The sequence below is a fragment of the Homarus americanus genome, unplaced genomic scaffold (genome assembly GCF_018991925.1).
Source record: "Homarus americanus isolate GMGI-L3 unplaced genomic scaffold, GMGI_Hamer_2.0 scaffold24260, whole genome shotgun sequence".
In the NCBI taxonomy this organism is placed as follows: Eukaryota; Metazoa; Arthropoda; class Malacostraca; order Decapoda; family Nephropidae; genus Homarus; species Homarus americanus.
The window spans coordinates 616,413-633,208 of NW_024721079.1; the positions used below are offsets into that span (position 1 = coordinate 616,413).

Sequence of the window (16,796 nt, forward strand, 5' to 3'; positions counted from 1 at the left end):
CCAAAGATGTCCCCACACACAACGCTTCCGTGACGCCTGCTGGACCACCACTCCATGACCCCCTGACGGAGACACGATGATCCTCCCCATACTGGCCAGATATTATGTAAATAATATTGATTATGTGTTAAAGGAATATCCTTCCTTCCTTAGGCTTTAGTAAGCCCCTTTATAATATTTATACTGTATATACTTGTCACACTTGTCAGATGCTTCTGGTGTCATTGTACAGGGGTACCTAGTGACAGCACTAGGATCCCGCTTCCTCTATCAAGGAATAAACAATTGAAATTGAAATTGAACCGCCCGAACGGCTAATAAAGTAATAAGTGGTGAAATTATTAATAATAAAAAATTATAATTAAATGAATGTTGATGGTATCGAAAATAAAACTAGCAAGAAATACTAAAGTTAGCGTTAAAAATAAAATTAAATACGCGAGAATGCAAAGAACCATTTTCTAAGAGTTCTGAACCTAAAGAAAATATAAGTGAGTCTTAGCTCATAATATTCCTTTGTAACAATAGAAGGCGCAAGATATGACGTTAATAAGCTGGTGTTCGGGCCGTGTCGAATAACTTTTGATGCGTATATCATTTCAAGCGTCTATTGTCTGCACATGTTGCAATATATTTCTATTTATTAGCTTTCCGTAAATTTGACTAAATAGCAGATTAGATAGCGATTCTTCCTTTTTTATATTCGTGTTTTCTCGACATAGTCTTTAATTAAATCACTATTTTTTCTTCATGGCAGACCTAGTAAAAGGCCCTGACAAACTGTATGGTTATACTTGCTGTTTCTGCATCCGTGCAGCAGCTCAGCCGCATGCCAAAATCATCACCTCCCACACATCCTTGTATGCAATGGGCACTGCGTCATGAACCATGTTTGTGCCCGCCCAACACTCAGTAGAGTATCAGTCAACAAGGCGCAAAGTAAGAGTGTTTTTGTATATTAGTTTATATACTCAAATGTGCATATCATACACTTGTTTGTAGGGCAGGCAAACATATGCCTATGTACATATGTTTTGATAAACAGAATAAAGAAGGCAATTTACGTGTCACTGGAAAAATCGGTAACTTTGCCCTCATATCCCGTCCTTGACACCCAGGTCAGCCATCAGGCACCGATATACACTAAAATACAGTATACTGTACATAATTATCATATGGCTGAGCTATCTTCCCGCGACGGTGGCGTCGCCAAGCGGCCGCTGTGTATAAATCACATTTAGCCCATTGCGCCTTATATGATATTGTGCGATAACACCAGTTATTCAATAAATACAATTTATATATAGTCAGTGGGTTATTGACATCCATCTTTAGATATCTAAGAATAATTTATCACCGCAATACATTGATTATTTTAAAGTAAAATATAATTATTTGGATATTTAATCCTTGCATGTCAACTATTTTGTAAACCTAGTGAGTCATCCTCCTATTCACCATTGTTCGTATATGCGTACTGTTCATGTGCATGCAGAATGAGAGTGAACCTGCATGGCAATTTTACTGAATATTTAAATGATTTTTATCATTGTAACGCCCGTGTTAAAAATTTTTATCGGCAAGCAAGGGTTTCTGTTTGCTGTGACTTACCTTCTACGCTAACCCTCTACATATAAACCATCGTCTTACGTCAACTTCATCGTTTTTGATCATAGAACATTTTAACATCGCCCCTCAAATATCACTCCCACTCAAACCAACACACCTCCCGCGTTTTCAGAGGTAAAGCAAGTATTATGCAGCTGTGCAGAAAAAAAATCCTGAATGGTTGGTTTATATTCAATTTGTAAATTGTTATTCCACATACGACTCAACCAAAGCTATTGTGTTGTTATTACGTTCATCTAGTTGTCAAATGATCGATCAGGTTAGGTTAAGAAAAATCCCCTACCATAACTCACACCATTTTATTACCTGGATAAAAACATTATCTAGAGAATATATGACGAGGTCTTTGGTGATACTCGAATAATGAGATCAATTTCTTTGCAGTTATATAATGTAACAGCTTTTTGTAAACGTGGTATATATAATTTCAGGATTCCTTCTTTGCTAAAAACACACTTCACTTGGTAAAAGAGTAGTAATGGTATTTTAGGCACCGAGATGCAATGATAGAGGGAGGACTGAAGTAAGTGGCACAGCTTCGGCATGTAGGAGAGGATCAGGGTGGACTGTGGTCAATACAGAAGGTGGCACAGCTCTGTGATATATGAGAGGGCCATCTGGAGTGTGTCGTACTTAGAGAGTTTGTATGAAGCAGACGGCAGCTTCGCTCTCAGTAGATCAAACGCTGAGTTGAGGTTTGTCATTCTTCTCCTCTCCCGGGCGTTGGCTGCCTGTCGCCGCCGCCTCCGCAGTGCCTCGGACGATGACAAGAGCGTCCCTCCACAACACGACTGTCGGCGAGAACCACAAAGATTTTCAGATAAGCTTTTGGCGACTGACATCTTTAGATGGGACTTCGGCAACACCTCTGACTTGTTTTGTTGGTTTTATATTAGCAGGAGTTTCAAATGCCATCGAAATCCTTGTATGTGAAGAGGATATCTCAGTGATGGATGATCTGGCGGAAACTGGGATTATTGTTGGCAATCTTCCTTCCACGACGATGTATGACGGTACAGTGGGTGAGGTGGTGAGGGCTGGTGGTGTAGGTATGGTGGAGTTGGCTGGTGTGACGATAGGTATTGTGGGCGTGGGGAAACCGTAGTGCGGGCGTGGCGGTGGTGGCTTAGCCTTAGAGTGTCGAGGCACAGGGCGGCGAGGTGTAGGCCTGATTGGTGCAGGTGGTCTGGGTATACAATGGACGAGCCCGGTGTGTTGGGCATCCATGAACGACACCCAGTACACCACTTTACACTAGCTGTCATCAAGACCCTCTTCAGCTGACCAGAAAACCCGTCAATAAAACTCCCCTCGTGACTGGTAGTGGTGGCGAGACACACCAGCCGAGGGCCGAGGATGAGACTGACCTCTGTGTTAAGGACGCGGCTTTATATACCGGCGAGAGGCTTCAGGTAATTAAAGTTGATTAGGGCCGCCTTAATAGGTAGTCAGTTCGGTGTTAGATAAAACGCCAGTTGAGGGAGATAATTATGTCTGGTTGGACAGGACGGCTGCAATGGCCATAACAGATAATATCAGACATGAAGGACTGGGGGATTACGAGCTTAAGGAAAGACTTCTCAGGGGCACAAAAACTGACATGTTTTGAGTTAATTGGATTATATTGGCTAATTTAAAAGACGGGCGTTGAACTGACTAACGAAATCAATAAGAACTGTCATATTTGGCGGGAGATAACACACTATACGTTCCCGCCGGATATCTTAAAAGTTTCTAAATCGATCATCTTGCATTTTTTGGATCACCTGAAGAATAACCCATTTGCTTATTTCACCTGATGATTAGACACCCTAACATTACTTGATGGGAAGGGGGAGATAATGTTAGGCTAGATTAGGTTAGGTTAATTTAGGTTAGGTTGAAGTTATATTTGAGATATATTTCTCCTGTGGTTTAAGTTATTCAGTCAAATATTTATGATAACTCCAATATTGAGGAAAAAATGACGTACGAAAGTTTGTGAATCTTTGTCGAGGGCCGCAGGTGAGAGGCGTGTATCGGTAGTCGTCTCACCTGACTCGTAATTACTGAGAAAATGAACGATCGACTGGTCAAAATTTGTACCCAAGTGGCAAGAGGTCACGATCATACGGTCACTAGTTATTGACCTGACTTATTTACCTTGTTATGATTTGACTTCACTTGGAAGGCATTATTGAAAAGTCACAATTTCATTAGGTTTCAAAATGAAGTGTGTAAATGAGAGAGAGAGAGGGGGGAGGGGCAGGGGGTGGTTAGGTTAGGTCAGGTCAGGAACAAGGCCCACTGATAATTAAGTCTTGTTTACGCCTGTTAACTATAATAGTGTGCGCGTGCCGGGAGCAAGGGCCTCCGGTAACACCCCGGTATAGGTCTACAGTCATACCTTGAACCCCCGATGAGATAAACACATTGAAAGTAACTCATCCAATTTTGTAGGGATACTATTTGTAGGGGCCTTCATCGGTTCATTAAAATACGAGCCAACGGTAAACTGACACCAAGAGGCGTTGGGCTTCTCGTTCCGGTGGAAATAAAGGGCAAGGCATAACAAAGAACGGATCAACACACCTGAACGCCTAGTAAGTTGATAAGTGCTGAAGTTTTAAATAAATAAATGCGTAGATAATATCATATCCACACACACACACACACACACACATCCACGAACACACAGCCTCTCATATATTTCACATCTTTGAATATTGTATAACATTTTTTCACAGGCTTAACCACTTAGAATAATGACATTGGTAAATTTAATACCTGTAGTACTAAATTAATGTTGATGAATATGACAACAAAATTATTAAAATTAGTCAACAAAGAAAGAGGCAAAGAATCACAGCACAACCTCGCTTATACTGTTTAACGGGATCCATCATCGCGAGACAGCCTACCGCGCCCCTATTAGATAAAGAAATCCAAGACCCTCAAGTCGATGTAAATCCTCTTAATGTTCCAGCCTGCAGGGGCGTGCGTCTGCTGTTGTGTTTATATGTTGTATTAATCGTGTCTTGTGACGGCTTAATAAGAGTTAAATTTGCAAACGATAACAACAGACCTACCCCTTCATTGGTGGTGTGAGCCTATGGCACAGCAGTCCTCTAAAACCTCATAGGCATACCATATAACAAACTTCATCGATGTCGAAATGTTGCAAATCAATGTTACTATGTATCACTGATCACGACCATATCCTAGGTTAGGTTAAGTTAGGTTTGATTAGGTTAGCGCTCATGTATGTTGAAGATTTATTCATTCTAAATCAATAAGTGAAAGGAGAAAAAATACAAGGGAAAGCGAGTTATTCAATAAGTATTTTTAGACGAGTGGCAGGACGGTGTTGTGTTATTGGGGAGGTGACAGGTGTAGGCGAGGGTCCTGACTGTCCACGGTGGCATCACATCTCCCACGAACCACCAGTTTCCCTCACGCCATAATATTCAAACATGTTTCACTTTCCCAAAATAACCTTCAACATGCATATTACTGATCAAAACGTCTATATTGAAATGAAGAAAAAATACACAACAATCAAATAAAGTGCCAACAACACCGGTTAGCAAACATAACTATCAGATAAGACAAATCCCAAATGTTCCTGTCGAATTAAATCCTCTTACATCACAGGAGCCATGATGGTGGTGAGTCGCTAGAGTTTTGTTAACTTCATCATGCGCTTTGGCAGTTGTTTAATAATAAATTTTAAGTTATAAGTCTTATTATTACTATCGTTGAAGCATAATAAACACTAAAGCAAGATTTTCATAAGTGTTGTGAAAGTATGAGCATTATGGCAACACATCTTAATATTTTCAGTTCTTCACATGCCAAGCGTCTTTTATTGTGTGAGGTTACGCCTACGGCAGATAACTCCTGCGGTTTTAACATAAATCAATCCAGGTACTGTACTGTGTCTGAGGATGGGAGACCTTATCCCAACACTTCAAACGTTTTAGAGGATACAGGTATATTGTTATTTAAATTTGAAACTACCATTACTTCCGTATTTACAGTATTACTGTAATTCTAAGCCCATTTTTGCCCTTTTCAACTAATCTAAGCTTCCCATTGGAGTACAAACACACACACACACACACACACACACACACACACACAGAAAGTGTTCGCTTAATCCACACAGTACAACACACGAGAATTTGGAAGTGTATGAATAATAAAACAAATAATGACAGAATTTTATAGTACAGTACTATTCGGCGTAAATTGGCACCTCGTTCGAGTAAATGCTAATTTTTTAAGAGTTGACATAAATACATATTATTAAAACTGGAAATTAATTTTGTCTTTTATCATAATATTTGATACTATTTCATTGATATATTTAACTGATGGGATTGGTATAGATTCTTCATCATTATTTTTACCTTTTTATAATATTTATTCTCTTTTTTTTCAGTGTTTAAGTGGTAATGTGTGTGTGTGTGTGTGCTGTAGGTGGTAATGTAAGTGTGTGTTGTCGGTTAGAGAAGAAAAAACAAACGAGAAAAGGGCTAAATCTACTGTACATCTTAACTTACGGGAAGAACTCACCTCGTATCTTCACTACACAAAGAATACTTATGACTACCAATATACCCTGGGTCACTTGTTGCAGGTACTCGCCCTACTAAACAATCATCAATTCATCATCTATCGATCATCAGGGGGAATAATTAGGTAATATTGATGGTAGTTGAGATAAAAGGTAATGACCTGCTCCTGATAGGGGGGAGGATAGTGTGGTCAGTTGAGTGTTACCATTGTCACTTGCCTGGTGGTGTAGCTCACGAACAAGTCCTCGTTAGTGTTGATGGACGGACAATATCGATAGGAGTGTTACTGATATAGGTAATGAAGGTAAGGTGATATTTTCAGTGATATAGGTGGTGGTGTGACACTGAACAAGGAAATACTACAAACATGTTGTAAATTAAGCACAGTTACATCAGTGAACGATTGATCCTTTTCTGTCATTATTATAGCTACATTTATCCCAGACGTGAGGAACATAACCCACACTATATAGGTCTAGCTATACCGGTACTAGGCCTAACGTTAATTTTAATAGTATATTATTAGTCGGGGTGCGGTGGCTAAGTGTATACAAACACTCACCTTCTGCTGTTGTTTCGTACCAGGGGCACCCACCCGACTCACCCAACTGTGTATGGGTACCCAAGTTCATAGCTGAGAAAGTTTGAGGGCGAGTGTAACGGCGACCGACCACCCTCAGTCCTTGAGTATCGACGGAAGGCTTATAGTCTACAATGTGGTGAGCCTGTCTCTTTCCCCCTAACAGATAGTCAGGCTTACGGGATTCTCCCATTTATGAATCTAGGAGCCATGTCTTTGTTATTGGTTTCATAATTCGATATACACCATAGCGTCGTATCACGAATATCAATAAATTTGTGAGGCCAGGTGACATCTGTGTATGACTTGTCTCACACTCACACACACTACTACTATTACTACTACTTTGCTGTCACTCGGAATCGAGTATGACGATCATCCAGCTATGATACAATGATATGAGTTATTAAGGATGTCACCTTCGTTGGTGAGCTCAAAGGTGACTAAAGAGACCGATACGGGACCGGCGGGAACGATCGCAGATGTTGCACATGTGGGAGGGCTACATCTAGTGCGGGAGGGGCGGCGGCAGAGTCTTTTCGGTGATGGCGCTTGCCTGCCTCGTTATGCAGTCGGGCTAACTCGAAACTATTGACACCTTGTGTGGTGATCCTCCAAGCGTTACGGTGTGGAGTAATCGTCTCCCAGGTGAGGGGGTCGATTTGGCACTTTTTCAGGTTTGTCTTAAGACTATCCTTATACCTTTTCAGTTGCCCACCAGCGTTACGTATACTATTCGTTAGGTGACTGTAAAGTAGCTGCTTTGGCAGTCTACTGCCGTCCATGCTGGTAACATGGCCAGTCCAGCATAGTTGTTCATGGACAATGGTAACCTCGATGCTCCTACAGTTGGTGTCAGCAAGAATACTGGCATTTGTTCTCTTGTCTTCCCAGAGAACTCGGAGGATGGAACATAGACTACGTTGGTGAAAGCTTTCAAGTGCCACGATGTGCCTCCTGTTTGTGACCCATGTCTCGCTGCCATATAGCAGGGTGGGGAGGACCACTGCTCGATATACGTGTAACTTTGTAGATAATTTCAGCTCCCTACAGCTGAAGACACGGGTACGGAGTCTGCCAAAGGCTTGAGATGCGCATCTAATCCGATGCTAAATCTCTTCATCGATGTCCGCGGTGGTGAACAGGTGGGAGCCGAGATACCGAAAGTGGGTAACATTAGAGAGGGTAGTACCATTAAGCTGGATGGATGGTGGAGGTGTGGCTGAGCCAGGGGCAGGCTGAAAGAGAAATCTGAGTCTTATGTACATTCACCTCAAGGCCGAAGTGTGCATACGTATCTGCGTAGGTGTTCAGGATCTCCTGTAGGTCTGCACCTTTCCTGTATCTGGTGGGCAGCAAAGATCATGTCAGTGGTGCCACGTGATGGTCACTCAAGACTCTAAAGCCACATTGAGATTCTGGGAGGAAGTTTTCCGTCTCAGGAAAAAGTCTATTTAGGAGGACTCAGGCGATAATCTTGCCAGCTAGCTACGGACAGCAGAGATCCCGCGGTAGTTACACACACACACACACACACACACACACACATTCATATAGTACAGCCACAAACATGGTAGCGGGGTGAATCAGGGTCAACATACTAAAAGCAAGATAATGTCGCTCACGTTGTAAAATTTTATCTCGTGTCCATCTCTGATAACATGTGTCTATATTTGGCTACGTGATGCGGCCCTTACCTTGTGTGTGATAAGACCACTTGTTTTATTATTATTATTATTATTATTATTATTATTATTATTATTATTATCATTATATTATTATTATTATTATTATCATTATATTATTATTATTATTATTATTATTATTATTATTATTATTATTATTATTATTATTAGCGCTTGTAATTGTAATAAAGACTCGTTTATAGCGTAAATAACATTGGAATTTACGTTAAACACTTTCAAATTCCAGCAGGTTGAGGGGCGCGTGAGACAGAGGACTGTAGAGGTGGTGTTGATCCGTGTGTGTGGTGATGGCGTGTGGCAGAGTGGAGGCGTGTGTTGGAGAGATGGGTGTGAGCCGCACCTTGATCACCCTCACTATCATCACCTCCCTCAGCGGGTTCCTCAACGGCTACGACTCCATCATGATCGCCGCCTGCATGATCTTCATTAGGTAAACAAACACTCGACAACATGGTCCATATTTCCATACTTTTTGTCATACTTTCATGCTTTTTTATCAAACTTTCATACTTTAGTCATGCTTTTTTGTCAATAATTTGTGTCATGATTTTTATTTTATTTTAACAACTAAGCTATACATGACTGACTAAACTGAGGAGAACTACATCCAATTACCTATTTAGAGAATGAAAAAAATAAACGTTGGTCGTATATGCATTTATGTATGTGTTAAAATAAACTTGTGTTGGCAGAGAGGAGCTGAAACTGACAACAATGTGGCACCAAGTGATTGTGGGCACAATAAATATGACAGGTGTGGTGGTGGTGCTACTGACCGGCCAGGTGACAGGTGAGGTCCATAACACAGTCACTCTCTCTCTAAAAAAAATACACAAAGCAGATCGAAGCAGTCCAGTTTTTCTTGAGACTAATTTATAACGATTAAAAGCACCAGCAAAAAAAGACAAAACATTAACTAAAAAAAGAACAGGATTAACAATATACACTGTTTTTTTTATTTCATATATATTCTTAAGTGAAGTGTTGTTATTGTTATTGTTTCAGAGCGTGTTGGTCGGTGGAAGGTGATTGTGGCGTCCAGTGTGTTTTTTGTGGTAGCGTCGGTGACATTGGCGTCGGCAGGGAGTATAACTCAACTCATTGTGGCTCGTGTATTCTTCGGGGTTAGCTTAGGTAACGTCACTCACTGCCTCTCCACCGTTAATTAGGTTTATAAACATCACTGCCTCTCCCCGCTAGCTTAGGTATATAAACAGTAACATCACTGACTGCCTCTTCCCCGTTAATTAGGTTTATAAACATCACTGTCTCTCCCCGTTACTGTGCAGCCTTCAGTGAGTCCTCAACCACAACGCCTCGAACATTTCCTTCATCAACAGCATCTACAGGAGAGTGTTGCGTGTTATTAACAGAAGAGGTGTTTTTTTAGGCTTGTATCCTATATGCAGTCTTACATTTCATAATCTTGAAAGCATTTCACAAATATCTTCGCGTCGTCCTGTTTTAGGTATGATTTATATTATTTAATGATAAACGAAGTCTTTTATGGCAAATTGTACCATATATGATATACAGGTAGTTTCCATTATATTATAGCATAGAGAGAGAGAGAGAGAGTGTGTGTGTGTGTGTGTGTGTGTGTGTAATAATAATAATAATAATAATAATAATAATTAACGGTTTATTGAAAGAGCTTGGCAGCCAGAAGGCTGAAAATATACAGTTACATATTTGGGGAATGGGTTACGAATTACAAATAATATACAAGTGACATAAGTGACACAAATAAGACATATAGTAACTTAGATGGGGATCAGCTCAAACTACAGTTCATTTCAACATAGTGACAGTGTAGGGAGCAGTGTTTACTGGGAGTGAATACACTGATTTATTACATGTTATTGATAATTTTACAATGGTTGGGACTGGGCTGTTCTTATAGCGATCAGTTCGTGCACGTATGGGCTGGATGCGGTTGTGGTGTCGAACAGCAATTCTCGGACAGGATCTCAGGTGGTAGTAGGGGCCGGTGTCGGGGATGGTGTAGAAGCTTCTTACCAAATTTGCAGATGAGGCCGTGGTGATGGTCAGTGAGAGTCGAAAGGGTCAGTGTGTTGAGCGCTTCTTGATATGTGGAGTAGGAAGGGGAGAGAATAATCTTGCATGCCCTCTTTTGCACTTTTTCTAGGTGTTTACGTTGTGTGGCATTTAGGGAGGAAGACCAGGTGGGGGAGGCATAGGTGAGCTTGGGAAGTATGAATGTTGTGTATACACTGAGGAGCTCGTGTGTGGGAACTCCGAGGGACTTGAGTCGGCGGAGGAGGTGGAGACGGAAACTGGGTGTGTGAGTGTGTGTGTGTGTGTGTGTCTGTGTGGTGTGTGTGTGTGAGTGTGTGTGTGTGTGTGTGTGTGTGTGTGTGTGTGTCTGTGAGAGTGTGTGTGTGTGTGTGTGTGTGTGTGTGTGTGTGTGTCTGTGAGAGTGTGTGTGTGTGTGTGTGTCTGTGTGAGAGAGTGTGTGTGTGTGTGTCTGTGTGAGAGTGTGTGTGTGTGTGTCTGTGTGAGAATGTGTGTGTGTGTGTGTGGGTGTGTGTGTGTGTGTGTGGGTGTGTGTGAGTGTGTGTGTGAGTGTGTGTGTGTGTGTGTGTGTGTGTGTGTGTCTGTGTAGAGAGAGTGTGTGTGTGTGTGTGTGTGTGTCTGTGTGTGTGTGTGTGTGTGAGTGTGTGTGTGTGTGTCTGTGTGAGAGTGTGTGTGAGAGAGAGATACACATTAACATGAGACCATCTTTACCACAGGGATAGCCACCATGATTGTCCCGGTGTACATAAGTGAGTCATCACCGACAGCTGTGCGGGGTCGGATCGCCATCGTGTTTAACCTTATGTATGCCGTGGGACAGCTCATCGCCTCTCTGGTTGGCGGCGCCTTCTCCACCGTCCCTCATGGATGGAGGTTACTACTGTTGCTATTACCGTGATTCTAACCTAACCTAACCTAACCTAACCTAACCAAACCTAACCAAACCTAACCTAATCCATCCTTACCATGCCTAACCTTACCCAGTGTAATTAGACCTAATTTAGCCTTACCTAACTTAATCTAGACTTACCTAACCTAACCTAACTCAATCAGACACATTTGTGTACTGGTGATGATGTCTTAAAAACCTGGATATGAATAACAATGGGTTTACTACGTACTTCACCTGTAGTCAAGTCTACACAATAACTATAACAATCCTCCGGTACTATAACGTCTATTTCTCAGGTATATATCGGCGGCAGGCAGCCTTCCCGCCCTCATACAGTTCATTGGCCTATTCTTCCTGCCGGAGAGTCCCCGTTGGCTCTTCTCTCAGGGAAGGTAAGTGAGTTCCAGGGGACGCATAGTCATTGTTTTTGTTTTATCTCTAAGAGTTTTTGAATAATTTCATCCTTAAGACATAATTTATTTGATCTTAGGAAATACACTATTTTCGGGGACATACAGTGTAGTACGATTATGAGGCTTCCTAGGGTTATCTCAGAGATGAATTTCAAAATATATATTATCCCAGCTCACCATTACTGTACAACCATGGCTCAAATATTATAATCACTAAATGGTTAATGTGATCATTCTGAGGAGCTCATTAAGTACGTCATAAGCTGACACAAGTATCTGAGTATAGCTGTATTATGTAGGGTGGAGGAGGCCACGGACGCTCTTAAGACTCTTCGTGCTCCTCATGCCCCCTCCGAGACTGAGATAAATGCCATACAGGTCGACATCCGTGCTAACGCTGGCAAGGTCAGTTCTAACCTAATCTAACCTAACCAAATCTAACCTAATCCAACTTTAACCTAACCTAAACTAACTAACCATTCCCTCGACATCAAAACTACTTGATCTTCGTCTTTATGGTTGGTGTATTGCTTTTGTTTTCATTTTTATTTATATATTTAGTCTTATTTTGAAATAGTAATTTAAAGGGAGGTAAGATTATCTACTATCACTGTGAGATGAGTTGTGCTTTACTCTTTGTTTTCTCAGGGCGGCCTCTTCATGATCTTCAAGTCTGTGCCTGTCCGTCGTGCTCTCCTCATTGGCACCCTTCTGCATATCGCTCAACCCCTCACAGGCTGTTTCGCCATCCTGTATGTAGATGAATTTTGAACATAAAACGTTTACTGTATGTTAATAGTTATGTTTTGCTTGTAATTGTTGACAAAAATTAATCCACTTTTTTTCTTTTTTTTTTCAAAGTTGTGTTACGTTGTTTTACAGAAATTACAGTGCCACCATCATCACCATGACGGGCGTGGCAGACAAGAATAACGCCCTGTGGTTCATGGCTGCCATAATATCAGGAAGTGCATTTGGATTTATCGTGAACGAGGGGCTAGTGGAGCGATTGGGTCGACGCCCCCTGGTGCTCGCCTCCCTAATGGGGATCATCATCGCATTCATCATTGTGGGTATCACCTTCCAGATGGCATACCTTCACAGCCCTACCGTCCAGGCCCCTTCTGGTGATCCAGAGTGTCTTGCTAACACGTGAGTTTTACAGTACAGTGCCAGACCCACACTCAGTTTTACATTACCAGGTATACATGTATGTTTATGAGCCGAATATGAATGAGCATTAAGTATCAATTGGGCCTTCCTAACCATCATATAGGTACCTTGAATTCTCCCATTAATACTATCTATATACAGACTTAAGATTGGATAGGCCGCAGGTCCAGAAAACTGTGAGGGCAAACTTTTTCGGAGTGAGAGTTGTGAACTCTTGGAACAATCTCCCAGAAAGTGTTGTGGCTGCACCGAGTGTGAGCTCTTTCAAGACAAGACTTGACCAACACTGGAGCAGGTTCAGGTACATTCAGGAGCCGGCGCATGCCCAGTACTTACCAACAGTGCGTAACAGAGACGTGGTCGATCGCCCAAGCGGCTAACGAGCCGATCAGTGGTGAAGAGGATAAAAGAAAACATCATACAGTATACAAGCTACCCCTTCGAAATGTTTACCATTTTCTGTGACGCTACACCATAGAAAATGTAGATACTACTTTAAATATTTGGTACGGAGTTGTAATATAAACCACGAGAGATTATAGGGACCAGTACTAACGTGCGCAGTACATACCAATAAATTAACTAACACATGTCCTCCTCCTACAGGTGTGGAGAGTGTACCAGCAAGAAGGAGTGTGGTTTCTGTTACAAGGGTGCAGTAGGCAGCGAACACGACACCTCCTGCATGGCCGCTGATCCGCATTCTTACTTTCAGGTGACAGCAGTGTGAGGGGTAAACTAATCGTGTGTTGAGGCGTGAGGGGTAAACTAATCGTGTGTTGAGGTGTGAGGGGTAAACTAATCGTGTGTTGAGGTGTGAGGGGTAAACTAATCGTGTGTTGAGGCGTGAGGGGTAAACTAATCGTGTGTTGAGGTGTGAGGGGTAAACTAATTGTGTGTTGAGGCGTGAGGGGTAAACTAATCGTGTGTTGAGGTGTGAGGGTAAACTAATCGTGTGTTGAGGCGTGAGGGTAAACTAATCGTGTGTTGAGGTGTGAGGGTAAACTAATCGTGTGTTGAGTGATCGTGTGTTGAGGCGTGAGAGTAAACTAATCGTGTGTTGAGGCGGGGTAAACTAATCGTGTTGAGGCGTGAGGGTAACCTAATCGTGTGTTGAGGCGTGAGGGGTAAACTAATCGTGTGTTGAGGTGTGAGGGGTAAACTAATCGTGTGTTGAGGCGTGAGGGGTAAACTAATCGTGTGTTGAGGCGTGAGGGGTAAACTAATCGTGTGTTGAGGTGTGAGGGGTAAGCTAATCGTGTGTTAAGGCGTGAGGGGTAACCTAATTGTGTGTTGAGGGTGTGAGAGATAAACTAATGTCTGTTTTGCAGGTGAGTGTGGCTGGGTCGTGCTCCAATGCTACACTGATTGATGCTGGAGTGGAGACTTTCGCCTATGACTGGTGCCCCTACAGATATTCCTGGATCATCCTCATCGGCCTCTCCTTCTTCTTCTTCGTCTACTACTTAGGTCTTGTAACCCCCCACACACACGACGAGGGATTAGTGACGGCTTTTTTCACGTGTATTTATCTGTATGTTGTATGAATTATTAACGTATACTCCTTAAACTTTTAGCCAAATTATGGTGAATTTGTTATTTGTTTTATTTGCATGCTTTTATCGTTATATTAAAACTATACAGTGTGTATGTATATTACTGAATATATTTCGTTACTGTGGGTTCCCGGGTTGACATCCTGGACAAAAAGCTAAACTCTGGGTAAGTTCCTCTGCACTTTCAACTGTAAATGCTGAAGTAATGTGATTTTTTTGTATGACAAATTTACTGAATCAATATATATATATTATTGTACAATTACTCCAAAAAACTATCTGTACTCCGGGTGATCCATGAATTCCAGAATGAACAATGTGACTCCTGTTGTCTCGGTAGGGTTGTCAAATCCTTCGTCCATCGTGTCATATTTTTCCAACACAATTTTGTATATATAGTTTTTTGAGTGACTGTACCTTTATCTTGTGCGTCTGTGTGCCAGCAGGTATGGGTCCGTTACCATGGGTGATTGCAAGTGAGGTGTTTCCTAGCTGGGCACGCTCCACCTCTGTCAGCTTGGTCGTCACCATCAACTGGCTCATCAATTTTGCCGTCATCACCAGCTTCCTCACCCTCACAGAAACCATTTTCAAGTACGGTAAGACACTAACTGAACTTATTCTCGAGTATGGTAGGACATTACTTGATTTACCCCTAATAATAGTAAAGTATCAACAGGCGATGCATGGAGTAGTAATTAATATCAGTAGCGTAGTCGACTTTAATCCATTTGATTGCTATGTTTTTGGGGGTAACGTTATAGAAAATTAATTTGTTTTTATCATAGTTATCTAATTTAACGGTCTTAAACTTTGGATTTTTCCATAAATAATTTTTAGTGGAAATGTTTTTTACATTCAAAATAAACTAATCCAAACTAAACAATTCGAACGTAACCAAACCTAACTTAAACTAACCTAATTATACTTAACTTAGTACTAACCTATCCTTTTAGGTGAGCAATTCATTGTGTTCAAATATGTTCTATCTGCTGTTCAAAACACATCGTTTGATATACTGAACAGCACATAAGAGTTCTGCTAATACGATATTTCATTTATCTACTGTAGGTGTGTTCTACTTGCTAATGGGGATCAACTTTATGTTCCTGGCGGTGTTCTACTTCTTGCTGCCTGAGACTAGCGGTATTAGCCTGGAGGACATGGAGAAACTATTCAACAAACCGATCGGCACCGTCAACGCCAGGAGCAGCTCACGCGTCGACCCTAACTGAGTCTCGATCAACAAGTTTTCAAAACTAAGACGAGCTCTGACGTATGAGTCAACCATATATATCTGCGGCTCAGTCTTGGCACCTAGTTTAAGCAATAATTGTATACGGGTCAATCTTTGGTACACAGTTCAATCACTTTTGTTGCCCAGTCAGGCTTTGGTATTGTATACAATAAATTTGATGACTCTAACAGTAAGGAACAGAGAAACAATGTTATCTACCTAAGTTACAATGCATGATATAATAAACTTCGTGGATCCTAGTGTCTACCAACTCTTATAGCTGTCTGCCTCTTGGTGTCAGCATGAGTTGGATCTGACAGCAAATGGAATGGAACTTACTCAGGAAACAGCTGATTATGCTCAGTTCAAAGGTGCGCGTACACCCCACTTTTTATTTTTAATACATTATAGAATATTAACAATTCATTAGTTTTACGCCACGGTTCAGTTTATAAACGTTATTTATGGTTATTATCTTTTGTTTCATATTGTATATACTGTATCTCTGTTTGTATTCTGTATATGGATGTAACTAATAAAGTTTTAACGTTACTGTTATTATTATTCACATTGATGGCGTCTCACGGGTAATATATTATGTCTAAAGTTTACTTTGGCCAAGATGTTCTCCCACGACTTCGTGGTCCATTGAGTTTTATTTTGGGTAAATCAACGAAAAAATTCTTAATTCTCCCAGAGCGAAGAGTCCACGACGGTATAGATGCAGAGAAGGATCCAGGAATATTAAAGGAGGGGGCGGGGTCCAAGAAGTTGTGAACATGGCGACCGCAGCGAGCCTCCCCTTCTTGGGGGGGCATTGTAAGCCCCCAGACGTTTTTTTTAAATCTGACCCATATCATGGGCATTTTGAGGCCATTTCTAAGCCATGTGCACTTAATAGTAGGATATATTCTGAGGTCAATAGTAATTACTTTTTACAACACAAAAACGCCCGAGTATAATACTGCGTTAAAGAAAAAGTATTGCAATTTTCCGATGAAAAGGAGGGATCCG

At 41.4% G+C, this 16,796-nt stretch overlaps 1 protein-coding gene across 2 annotated transcripts; it reads left to right on the top strand.

Annotated features, from left to right (window-relative positions):
• The first annotated feature begins 6,394 nt into the window (after positions 1–6,394).
• On the top strand, positions 6,395–16,299 carry LOC121861394 (proton myo-inositol cotransporter-like). 2 transcript variants are annotated; one of them, XM_042359067.1, is made up of 13 exons: positions 6,395–6,483; positions 8,701–8,904; positions 9,167–9,264; positions 9,480–9,608; positions 11,228–11,384; positions 11,700–11,795; positions 12,116–12,221; positions 12,465–12,568; positions 12,699–12,968; positions 13,596–13,704; positions 14,321–14,459; positions 14,992–15,144; positions 15,617–16,299. In XM_042359067.1, exons 2-13 carry the CDS (start codon positions 8,762–8,764, stop codon positions 15,778–15,780), a joined length of 1,668 nt encoding a protein of 555 aa, XP_042215001.1. In that variant the 5' UTR covers positions 6,395–6,483; positions 8,701–8,761; the 3' UTR covers positions 15,781–16,299. The 2 variants fall into 2 exon arrangements, with proteins under 2 accessions (XP_042215001.1, XP_042215000.1); XM_042359066.1 differs by having other exon boundaries at positions 6,400–6,492.
• Positions 16,300–16,796: the final 497 nt, after the last annotated feature.

Bases quoted from the DNA above. Each gene is read 5' to 3' on its own strand.
- LOC121861394 (XM_042359067.1), top strand. From the start codon at position 8,762: ATGGCGTGTGGCAGAGTGGAGGCGTGTGTTGGAGAGATGGGTGTGAGC. The intron at 9,265-9,479 runs GTGAGGTCCATA...TTATTGTTTCAG, and splicing joins ACTGACCGGCCAGGTGACAG to AGCGTGTTGGTCGGTGGAAG. The intron at 12,969-13,595 runs GTGAGTTTTACA...CTCCTCCTACAG, and splicing joins CCAGAGTGTCTTGCTAACAC to GTGTGGAGAGTGTACCAGCA.